Below are 12,225 nucleotides of genomic sequence, written 5' to 3'. Positions count from 1 at the left end.
CTCATGAACAGTTTCCATAAACAATTAAAACACAACTGCTACTAAATGGAATTTTTATACAATTTAGAAGCATAATCCATTACAGAATTCTATCTGCTCAGAGACAGATTTCTAACTATTGTTCTCGGTACACATGCAAGAACAATAAGCAAACCTGCCTACCTGAAGGCTCCCAAATGCTTCACAAGGGCACATAGTTACTAGGCAAAACAGTGTTTCTCTATGAGATGGAAATACGTGGTGTTTGAGAACTGTGAATACAAGCGCAGGTAGGTAGTTAGAGGCCACAAAAATGGGAAGCATAAGACTATGCAAATGGGCTTTCTGGTTGATCCTGGCGAGATTGTGTGTGTGTGTGTGTGTGTGTGTGTGATGTCCTGCATTCCTAGTACTTCTGATGGCCTGTCAGTACCTAGGTCCAGTAAGAACCCCACAACAATAAAGCATTTCTAAAAAGGAAACCTCAGAAATCAAGATGTTTTAACTCCGTGGTTCTTTTTACATAGAAAACCAGGACTTAACTGATGTGATAGATGGCCATGATACAGCTGATATAAGTACAGGCTTTAATGCATGTGTTAGCATTAAATTCAAGCTTCGTTTTAAAACTGGTCACATTTTAAGGGCTATAAACATCAACAGAAATAAGAAATCCATTTTTATCCTCACACCCATGTGCTCCTTTACCTCCTCACACCCCCCCAAAGACCGCGGCTGCTGCTGGTGGGATGGGGGTGCAAAGGTGGCGGCTGGCACCTCAACCTCCTCTGAAGTGACTGCAAGGGCTCTGCTGCCTTCCACATGGAGGAAAGCCGGAAACAGGCTGCAGACAGCAGAGCCGTGCAATCACTTGGGAGGAGGGGAGGTGGGAGGAGCTTGCCTCCCCCCATCCTGCTGCACTGCACAGCAGGCTTCTCTGCGGGTTGGGGAGAGGGAAATGGAGCAATGCTTTCTGGACAGGGAGGGGGGAAACAGGGGGCCGGGCAGTTGGGCAGCAGCAGTGGGCACAGCAGAGACTGCACGCCCACTGGAAACTGCTGCATGGGGGCCTGGGAGTTGGTGTGTGCACACGCACACATACACACCCCCTAGAGGGAACAGTGCCTCTTACCCAAATTTCCCCTTCTCTTTTCAAGGTTAAGCTATATTTACAGGTAGAGGGGTGCTGCACGAATCAGTTTGGTTTGAATTCAAATGGTGCTGCAGCCACACAGCCACCCCACCTCCACCCCCCCAAACACAGCCCAGAGCAAATGCATGCTCCTTCCTCTTTTACCAAGCCGCTCGCTTGGCGGCAGCTTGATTCTGGCATCCATGCATGTGCAGATGCCATATGTGTGGTGGCCACACAGATGATGTCCACGCATGCGTGGAGGCTAGAACCGAGCCACCGCCAAGCAGGCAGCTTGGTAAAAGAGGGGAAAGCACACGCGCTTTTGCTATGGGCGGAGTCAGGAGAGTAAGCGGCGGTATGAAGTTATTTTTACTCCCTCTCTCGCCACCCCTCTCCCAGCTGCCCATTTGGTGCCAACCAGTTTGCCCAAATCGGGCCTGCTTTGATTTGATCATGGACCAAACCGCCCCCAGTTCAGTCCATGGTTGAATCTCTGAACCAGCTCAGTTTGAGGCGAACTAGCTCAGCGGCGAACCATTTGTGCACACCTCATTTGCATGGCATGCAGCTGAAGACAAACCAGTTCTTAATCATAGCCTGATACCTGATTTCAACAGTTTTTGAAAAGAGAGAGGAAATGCAAGCGGCGGGGGGGGGGGGGGGGGGGAGATGTTCCTGATCTCATCAGGAAATGTTCAGTCTGTGCTGAGCCTTTAACCAAGATACTTTAATAAATTCACAGAAGCAGAACTTGAAGAGCCTACAGAACTGTTCTCGTTTCCATACAAAACTATTTTAATATTATTAATCAGTCTTGTCAAATGTAGAGTATACTTTACAGTATTGTCATTATAAGAACATGCAGCACATTTTAGATTCCAGACAACTGCTAGCAGGAGAAGCAAGGTTCCCAAACAGGCTGTGAAGTAGAGGGTGGAACAGGATGGAATGCATCTCCACATACCATTGTCAAGGCATCCATCCAAATACGGGCAAGTGTATTAATTTCAGTTTTTAAAGACTTTCAGATATAAGTTTTGAAACTAAGTCAAGACAGAGAAACTGCTACACGGCAGAATGCTCAGCTGTATTGCATTCAGTTCTTCTCTCCCAACACAGTTGAGAACAGCAATTAAGACTGTTTACTAAAATGGCACATGGCAGGTTATCACAGATTTCCTTCATCTCTTCTGTTCTCACAACTTATTGTGGCTATGTGGTTCCCAGAGCCAATGGAAACAGGCCAAAAGTGAGGAGAGTAATCCTATTAAATGTCCTTTAGAGTGCTTTTTTTTTTTAATGCAGTAAAGCAGAATTTTAAGACTAGCAGAACATGAAAACTTGCTGCTTGAGTTCACACTGCGGAAAAGTGCCACAGCTGCAATTTGTGTGACTATTCCTGAATGCTTAATCAGTGCCAGATTGCTTTCAACATAGCCAAACATTCATGGGGGATGTGTGCGTGGAGATCCCAAGGAGAATTACATGCTCAATCATTCCAGCTTTTAGGATTTTTCTGCTCAATAGAACCCACTACTTGGGTTAATTGGGTGCATTAACACCCATTCTCTTCAAGTAACTCTCCCACGCCGTCTCTCTGTAAGCCTCTGCTTCCTTCAAGCGATTGGATGCAGACAAGATGCCACGTCCTACAATGATGATATCCGAACCTCTTCCAACGATAACTTCTTGAGGACTCAGGTACTTCTGCCCAAGGCTATCACCTGCAATGGATCACAGACACAGAGCCACAAAACTCTTTTGCTTTGTTTTCAGCAGTCACCTTTTGAGAGAAATGTCAGAAATTGCAGCACATTAAGAAATTCTTCATGCTAACAGAGGGCACACTCATATACTGATCTTTCTAAACTGCTTTAAAGGATTCACAAAGAAGTAGAGCAGAAAGTCTTTTACATTGGCCACAGAGGACATTTTTGAGAAGACACCATCGCCCCACTGCCTCAGGGGATACCCTTTTATGCTGCTCTAACATTCATACTACATTTCCAGTACAACATAACATTAATTAAGAGGCATGCAAGTGTCTAAAACTGATTGTGTGAAGCAGCAACCCCCACCGTTGCAGCCAAGCATATCCATAACAAATACAAGACCTTAAGATTTGAAATATGGATTCTGCAAGTTTTGACTGAAAAAGCATCAGGAACAGGAGACCGAGTCAACACACGGATACATATTCGACAGCTATCATCTACACATCTGTGTAGTAGTATTAATTCAGAGCTTATAGGCAGTCATAGGAAGACAGATTTTCTACAAGTTCTGCTATCAAATAGATCACCTGCAGTTATAGCTTTCATTGTATGACGCATCATGACGAGCATCATAAACACACAGGAAAAAACAGGCATGGCCATTTGACGTTCTGCCCCACGGAACACAGCAGGGCTTAGTTCCAAGTAAACATGTGCTGAAGGGAAGGGCCTTGGCTTGGCCATATTTATGGAGTCCTGTATATTATTGCATTTTATTCCATTTATTGTTAGCTATCTTGAATGTATGTTGAACTGAAAGGCAGGATATACAATTAATAAACTCAACTTTGAGTGCATTGTCTGATAAAACTAGAAGCACTTTCTCAGCATAGTTCTTAATGACCACAAACGTTTTGCTCTGTCAAATAAACTGTCCAATTGGCTTGAGCTAATGAACATGAGAAATGGTCCAGATGGATCACTTGCACAGGAGTACTTACCTCCGGCCTGCATCTGAACTCCTGGAGTCAAGTGAAGGAATTCAGGCCTTTCAGCAACTCTGGAGCCAGAAATAAATCCGAAAACAAAATCTGAGTGTTCTTCAGCCATTTTAACCTAGAAGACAGACAGACACAAGAGCAGTTGCACGTTCTAGTAGCAAAATGAATGAGATGCTACAGCTCCTGTGGCTGTGTGTGTGTTGCTTTAAAAGGGAGGGGGAAAACTTCAGGAATGTAGAATTGATAATCTGCTTCTGGTATCAAAGATGGCATCTGTGTGGCAATGTTTGCTTTAGAATAAACGAACACAGAGTAGTTGTTTTCTGTAAACCGCCTAGGGATCTTTTTGTTGAGCAGTATAGCCATGCAATAAATAATAATAATAGATAAGGATGCCATTAAGTAGCCACAGAATTTCCAGATTGCAACTTTTAAAAATTCAAAGAAAAGGATAAAAGAATCTGGACATGTTCAACACACGTTGACCCGATTGTAAAAGTATGTACATGTCTCTGGTCAAACACAGATGCCCTTAGATTATCACCACCACCCCCAATACATCAGTTTCTGTCCTTAGGGTAGAAGCACCTGCTTATGAGCAAAAGGCCCCCAGACAGAGTATGCAATACTGGGCTATTTGGGCCAAAGATCTAACTCATAGAAGGTTGGTTCACATGTCCTCTTTGCTCCTTTCCCTCAAATCCTTACATTCAAGACATACTGCAGAACACAACAGTTCTCCTGCCCTGGTGTGTAGTTTTCTTTCTGCTATAACCAGCACCCTTGTGGCCTTCAAGAATTTCAAATATAGTAGAACCTCGATATCTGCAGATTCATGTATTTATGGTTGGGCAATAGACACGTGACCTTGGTATATGCCAGCGGTGGGGGGATGTTAAAAAGAGTTAAATCTGTGTATTGGCAGGCCGGAGGTGGCTGGAAATGACCTCAACAGTCATTTCTGGTCACCATTTTGAAATAAGGATCCATTTTATGACTCCTTTTGCAAAAAAACCACCCCAAAACAGGAAAAAAACCTTGTGATTTTCGGCCAATTTTTACTATTGAGGGCACTGCTGGGACCCGTAAAGCAAGGTAGGCCACTTCTCCCCGCAGTTCTAGGGCCTTTTACCCCATTTTTGGGACTTGTTCCAAACTCTGGGAACCTAACCCCCGGATTTCCATAACCCCAATGACTCAGTATTCATGGTTTCCTTATCCGCGGGAGTAGTGGATAACGGAACCCTGCAAATACCGAGATTCTCCTGTACCCACAAAAGCTCTGACTTACTGCAGCTTTAGTGTAGTCGCCAGTGGCCAGTGATCCTTCTGAGCTCATCTCACCAATCAGCAGACATCCTCGTTGTAAAGGATATCCGACTTCTTTCAGCCCCCTGACAACTCCAGGACCAGGAACCACATGGGCATTAACTATATCTGACCAGGATGCTATCTTGAAAACACCACCTGAAAGAGAGCAAGTTACCAGCTATGCATCTTTTTGTCAATAAGAAAATGATTTGAAGGGTTGGCTATGAAACCATTTTCATATTATTTATTAGAACTGCAAAAGTACTGCTTAAGATCTAGTCATGTTTTCCAGGTTCTCTAGTTCAGCAGTTTTCAAGATCCTTTTCTCACAACCCAGTGGAAGGCAACCACTAAACCCCTTGTCCCAAATAATAAGTTTATTCCCATAAAGGATTCTTCACAAAATCACGATAGGGAAATACATGCTGTAGGGCTTAGAAATCAGAATGTCTTCTTAAATTCAGATACCTGTTCCTTTTGTGTAAATTCAGGTATAATCTGTATCTCACAACTACTTTTTAAGGGGGTCGTCTTAAATTCAGAGTCATCTTCGATTTAAGTAAAACACTGCTCTATTTGGACCTAAGACGGGCATAAATAAGCGTATATCACTATCACAAACCTTAGTTTCTAGGAACATTAAGGTTATCTCTTTATTAGAACGTACTAAATACGTTAGTCTCAGGCTTAGTTTCATTAGTGTTGATCTTCTCAATATAACACACACATCTGAATACAGTTCAGACCAAGAGAGGCTCTGAAAGCTTGAAAATAAAGAGCTAGTTTCAAGGAATTCACAGCATCTTTTAGAGCAATTTACAGGCTGGAATGGGAATGGAGTGGGAAGGTAGGAAGTCCAGTCAAGCTCACCTTCATACTGATGCTTCACAGTATTCCCAATGTCTGCAAACTTGCGGTCTTCAAATATCAAGAATTCATGCTGGTCTGCAAGCAGTCGCAACTGTTTTATTACTTCTGGGGTGAAATCTTCCAGAATATCAATATGAGTTTTCAAGACACAGATGGAAGGGCCCAGATTAGCAGCTAGCTGGAGCAATTCTTTGGAGGTGGTGACATCAGCAGACAGGCACAAGTTAGACTGTTTTTTTTCCATAAGCCTGAGAAGCCGGGCAGCAAGTGGATGGGTGCCAGGCAGCTCAGCCCGAGCACCAAAGCTCATTTCTTTGCATATTCGTTTCATGGGAGCAGTACCATTGTGCTCAGAAGGTTTGATTATGTTTTCCTGGATGAATTTTTCTACCCTTATCATCATCTCAGGAGAAACTTTTTTCTGCTGCTCAAGGATCTTGAGAACTTTAGACAAGGTACATACTGAGTGTAGGCGAATCCCGTGTTTCCCCAACATGGCTTCCCCTCCTTGCTCTCTGTCCAGCAGCACTATGGCATCAGTCACCTTTAACCCTTCTTTCCGAAGGACCTCTGCTGTCTCCAACACACTTGAACCAGTGGTAACGACATCCTCAATGATGAGACAAGTTTCTCCTGAATTTATGGTGCCTTCCACAAGACGCTTGGTACCTTTAAAAACAACACACCAAAAAAGCACTTTACACTACCTCACAAAAATTGAAAAATGCTGCCAGTTCAGATCAAACGATTATTGCTATTATTATAAATAAAAATATGCAATATATCAGTTGTTAATGATTAACTCCCAACTAAAACATTGCTACATTGCTGTCCAACTAAACACTCCCAACTAAGATTTCTACATTGCTGCCCCTAAGTCACAGACATACTTACAGAAAGATTAGTTTAGACCTGCTGAAAATCATTAAACTAACATGCCTATTTTCAAAATACTAGATTCAGCGGGTCCACCAGCTATAGCTTTACATGGAAAGAGAGGCACTGGCTTCATTTATCCATGCAATAGTTATATGCAGAATAGACTACTACAGTGTGCTATATGTGAGGTTGCCTTTCAGTTATGGCTGCAAGAAAACTGATTAGAGCAGGCTGCTTAGAGCACATTACCTCTGTTTTGTCTCAGCTTCAATTTGCTTTGAGGCCCAATTCAAAGTGCTGGCTTTGGTCTTTATAGTTCTAAACAGCTTGGGCTGCCTGCTGCCTAAGAATCTACCCAGTCCTTAAGATCAATCACAGAGGCTCTGCTCCCTGGTCCATCACTGACAGAGGCGCACTTGATTAGCAGGGCCTTTTCAGTGGTGGTACCGTAAACCCTCTCTAGGGAAATTAGGCTGACTCCCTTCTTTTGTTGCTTTTAAGCAAAGGTGGAGGACCTTGACCAAGTTCACACATTTATTTATTGTTCTGTCTCTATACTGCTTTCATTAAAACTAGCTGGGCCGGGCACAGAAGATGTGCACCTCTGTCCACCCCGCCCCCACCCCGCCTTCCCACCTGGCATGCCTGGCTTTCTGGCTGGCTGGCTGGCCAGCTGCTCCCCCACCCCCAGATGCCCACTTCTCTCCCACCCCTCGCTTTCTGGCGGGCCGGCGGGCCGACCCGCTTCCTCTCTCTCCCCCACCCCCACACTTTTTGGCTTGTGCGCCAGCCGGAAGGCCGGGCCTCCACCTCCTCGCACCCTCTGCTCCCAGTGGCCGGGCCAAGCTGGTCTGCCACCTCCTCCTGCCTCCTCTGGATGACCAGCAGCAGGGCCAGGCTGGCTCACCACCGCCTCTTCCAGCCGACTGGGCCAGGCTGGCCAGCTGCCGCCATTGTCTCCCATCCCCGTCACTAACCCCCAGGCAGCTGCTCTCACAAGAGCTGCCACACATGGGATTAGCAACGGGTACGTTTAGGAGAACTGTATATATAGATAATCCCAAATCGGTTTACAATATAATTAGACGAACGCACAATCAGAATGCAAAAAGAACAGATAGATAAATAAATAAAGTGTGTGTGTGTGTATAATTTCATTTTAAAGTTTAAAAACCTACATAAAACAGTAACACACAAAACACAAAGCAGCAGCAAATAATGTACACATTACCAGAACCTAGCTCTGATGCACTCTAGTCTCAAGCACACACAACACCCCCTCCTTCATACACAAGAGTAGAAATGATTCTACTTCCAAATTTGGTTTAGAACAAGTCACCATCTGTCAGGATGTCCAAACTAGGTGATTCTGCCTTATTCTAGCCAACACTTTGCAAAATCAGGATATGAAGGGAGGATACCAGTTCATTTCAAAACTCACTCATTTGGCTAAAATGAGCCTAAAACCACCCAGGTAAGATGTCACAACAGAGCTTTGCTTTTTCTCAGCTAGGACTAGAAGTAGAATCATTTCTACCTTTGTGTATGACTGTGTGCATTTATGTGTGTGTGTACCCACCCAACATTAAGAATTGCCATGTAAAAGCAAGTTCAATCCTAGCTCTGTGGTATATCTGTTTCAGGCTCTTTTTATTTCTTTCAGTTTTGATCACACTTTTATTTTATGCTGGCTATTATTTACTCTGCTATCACTCTTTATTTTTATTGCTAGTGTATTTTATTACTGGCCCTGTAGTTTTAAATTTGTGTTGTGTTTTGTAAAAACAAAAGGTGCTTTGGAATATTTTAATGAAAAGCCTTAATGAAAGGTCATAAATTTAAGGGGGGAAGTATATATATGCCCCTTAGGAAGTTGTAAGACTCACTCATTTTTATGGACACCTTGCAATCCTCTTTACTTACACAACACCATTTATAATCTAGATCTAGTTTGCCATTTCTTTTACCATAATCTTTTGCTTCCTTCCTCCGTATAAGCATTGGGATCTGGTTGATGGAGCAGATGATTGTAGCCAATGGCAAAGCTGTGTAGGGAACACCACACACTGAGTCATACTTGATCTTGGTTTCCTTTGCTGTCTGAAACAGGTGGTCTGCTACCTGAAAGGTTAAATATATATATATTATGAGATACTTTACTAGCATAAGAGGATCTCATAGTGTTGCCAATAATATGGGAAACAACATAATCCAGAAGGCATCTGCCAGAATGCAAGAACACATACCTCCCTGAGGAAGACTCCAGATCACAAAGCTGTGAGCAAAATCCTTCTGGTCTACTATTTCTTACTTCACAGGGCAAACTATGGTGCTAACTTGCATGGGTAACCTTTGCATTTAGGTGAAAGAGTGATAGCTTCTCCTCCTAGAAAAGAACTGGGTAGCCCAAACACAATCCTAGGCTGCATGCATGTTATCAGCTCTTCTGCCTCTCTCCTTGACCCCATCATGGTTTATCTTCCTCATTCTTCAAGCACCAGAAAGAACACAGAAATCCTTGCTTTTCAGTAAATATTTTTTTAAATACTTTAAATGGTCATCAGAAGTGTGCCTTTTTTATTTATGTAGGGGAAGGTCACTTCGATTTCACTTCATTTACTCCCTCCTATAACCAACTTGTATCCGGTTTCTATTCACTTCCCTCCTGCAGTCACTGTTCTCCATCTCTCTTTCATCTTGTCTTTGCACCCAAGCCTCCTAACTTTCCATAAGCATCTCTGACTCCGCCTTACGAGCTCAATAATAGTACTTAGCATAGATATGGCTAAGCATTTCACACACATTATATATCTGAATAATATATAACTATCCAAAGCATTTCACACATATTACCTCACTGCCTGATTTGAGGGTGATAGTAGCCCTATTCAGATGTTATGTAGTGCTCCCTCACCCACACTTCCATCTTGAAAAGCAGGAAGAACGTCCCACCCCACTGCTGTCACTCACCCCTCGAGTCCAGCGATCATGCTTACCATGCTGTCTGTATGAAAAGGGAAGCACAGTAAGCATGATGCCCAATGTTTCCATTTGCAGCAGCCCCCATCCGTGCTTACCCCTTCAGCAGGAGCACTCCATAACATCTGAATAGGGCTAGTGACCTGAAGTTACCACTACACAGTCACATGTGCCACACAGGATTACACATGGCACCTACAGACGCACAACTAGCATGCTTACATGTCATGCACCCAGGGTCATAGATGTTGCTGCCAGTAGCCTGACTGGACTGTAATGCCAGATGTACATTTCTTACCCTTTAAAAGGTAACTGAAACTGGACCTTCTCAGGAGTACAGAATGACCTGTGTGCCCTGAGAAGAAGGAAAGAAAGGTGTCCAGGCTAACAAGCTCTTGGCCTCAGCTCCTGAAAAGACCAACAGCTTGAGACGACGTTTTATTAATCTTATGTAATTTCCTTGTTTTAATATAGTAAACCGCTTTGGGTGCTTTTGTCAAGGCAGAAAGGTGGTATAAAATGCAACAAATAAATAATTGTTCAATTGGTCTGTGTCAAAAGATTATACCACACCTCACTCACTGATTGATTAAGTGCCGTCAAGTTGGTGTCAATAATGTCTTCAAGATCTCACTTTCTTCAAACACACCCCCACCCCCACAAATCCCACATCTTTTTTCCTTTTGTCCTCTTTGCACCCTGGGTATATCAACTTACTCACTTAGATTTAAGTGGGCTCTGGGGCACAATATTTTAGGCCACAATTAATGTATTAGTCTTTAAAGTTGCTACAAGATGGTTTGTTGCCTTTCCTGCAACAGAGCACTGGGCTTCCCCTCTGGTTTTTGAGATGATGAGCAGTATATGAACCACATTGGACTCTTCCACAACTGAATAATTCCTCCCTAGGGAGGTGAGACAGACTCTCTCCTCTCTCTAGGCACCTTCAGACAGATTTTGAAGACTTTCTTTTCTGTAAGACTTTCAATTCTGTCATTTGAAACTCTATTTCTTTTGCTTCCATACATATTAAAGTTGTTGGGGGTGGGTGGGTCTTGTTATTATTGTTTTATTGCTATCCCTAGTGTTGCACTGGGACTGGGAAGACCTGAGTTCAAATCCTCATTCAACCATGAAACTCACTGGGTGACTCTGGGCCAGTCATGTACCGCTCAGCCTAACCTACCTCACAGGGTTGTTTTGAGGATAAAAATAACCATGTACACCATTCTGAGTTCCTCCGAGGAAGACCAGGATAGAAGTGTAGAAAGAAAGAAAGAAACTTGGCTGGAGGCCGTTTTGGTTATTTCAGTTAAAAGCAACGTAGGAACGACTCATACAACTACCAGCTCTAAGGGGGCTAACCCAACAACAACCCTGCAAGGAAGGACGCTATTATTACTCCCCCTTCCCCTCCTTCTTCCATCAATGCCCCGCCCCCAAATCACACACCCTTCTCCGACCTATCAAAAGCCGGAGCCACATCCGAGCGCACAAAAGCCCGCCCCCCGCTAAGATTCGCGAGCGCCATTGGGCGCCAGGATAGTCCTTCCCCCTCCTCCAGCTCCGCCCTCTCCTCTTCCTTCAACTAACTCCCGCCACCACCTCACACTTTAGCCCCCTCCTCAAGAATCGGCCCTTGCCTTGTTGAGCAACGCCGGGTGTGACACGATGACGCGCAGGTCGACGTACACGGGGGAGACGAGGCCGCTTTTCAGCACGAACTCCCCGAAACGCAGAGCCTGCACGCCGTGCAGATCGGAGGCCAACGACTCCATCCTCTCGCGCGCTTCCCTCGTTCGCGCCGGCGGCACACGTCAACGCAAGCGGCGCAGGCGCGCAAGCAAGTCTGTCGCCGAAAAATGACACCCATCACCTAAGAAAAGCCTGCCTGTCTAGATGGCTCTATGATCACGCGGGGGCGGTTGGACGCTCTAGCGGGACTCTATTGTGCGCCCAGACTGTCATGTGTATTTTGCGGCCGGGTGAGAGAATGCGGAGACACTGGCATCCGGGGTCTCTTTCTTTCCTGCCTTCTCATTGGGTCAGGGCGGTAGAGGGCGGGGATTCACAAATGTCTCTTGTGGGGTGTCAGCCTGTGATGCTCGGAGCGCTGCAGTCGCTACTGCGTGTTTCAATACATCCTCCTTAGTAAAGTGTGCCGCCGTCAAGTGGATTTCGACTCCTGGCGCCCACAAAGCCCTGTGGGGTTCTTTGGTAGAATACAAGAGGGGTTTACCATTGCCTCCTACCGCACAATATGAGATGATGCCTTTCAGCATCTTCCTTTATCGCTGCTGCCCGATATAGGCAGGAGAACAAATGGAGGACTGTGTTGAACAGTACTGGTCGGGGA

The 12,225-nt window shown here is 44.6% G+C and overlaps 1 protein-coding gene across 3 annotated transcripts; it reads right to left on the bottom strand.

Annotated features, from left to right (window-relative positions):
- Window positions 1-1,820: 1,820 nt before the first annotated feature.
- UMPS (uridine monophosphate synthetase) lies at window positions 1,821-11,845 on the bottom strand. Of its 3 annotated transcripts, none has more exons than XM_053267816.1 (6): window positions 11,513-11,843; window positions 8,858-9,011; window positions 6,012-6,680; window positions 5,122-5,297; window positions 3,831-3,945; window positions 1,821-2,838 (listed from the first exon to the last, which is right to left on the bottom strand). In XM_053267816.1, the coding sequence occupies exons 1-6, from the start codon at window positions 11,645-11,647 to the stop codon at window positions 2,657-2,659; spliced, it is 1,431 nt and encodes a 476-aa protein (XP_053123791.1). In that variant the 5' UTR covers window positions 11,648-11,843; the 3' UTR covers window positions 1,821-2,656. The 3 variants fall into 3 exon arrangements, with proteins under 3 accessions (XP_053123791.1, XP_053123808.1, XP_053123800.1); XM_053267833.1 differs by lacking the exon at window positions 11,513-11,843 and adding an exon at window positions 11,056-11,254; XM_053267825.1 differs by having other exon boundaries at window positions 2,760-2,897; window positions 11,513-11,845.
- Window positions 11,846-12,225: the final 380 nt, after the last annotated feature.

Source organism: Hemicordylus capensis, chromosome 1 (genome assembly GCF_027244095.1).
Source record: "Hemicordylus capensis ecotype Gifberg chromosome 1, rHemCap1.1.pri, whole genome shotgun sequence".
Taxonomy (NCBI): Eukaryota; Metazoa; Chordata; class Lepidosauria; order Squamata; family Cordylidae; genus Hemicordylus; species Hemicordylus capensis.
This window is presented reverse-complemented; position numbering and strand designations above follow the sequence as displayed.

What these genes read in the sequence shown, in the direction of transcription:
- UMPS (XM_053267816.1), bottom strand. Translation starts at nt 11,647, where the DNA reads ATGGAGTCGTTGGCCTCCGATCTGCACGGCGTGCAGGCTCTGCGTTTC. An exon ending in GAAGGAAGCAAAAGATTATG is followed by an intron (nt 6,681 to 8,857) that starts GTAAAAGAAATG and finishes TTGTTTTTAAAG; the next exon opens with GTACCAAGCGTCTTGTGGAA. An exon ending in AGTTCAGATGCAGGCCGGAG is followed by an intron (nt 2,839 to 3,830) that starts GTAAGTACTCCT and finishes GATCCATTGCAG; the next exon opens with GTGATAGCCTTGGGCAGAAG.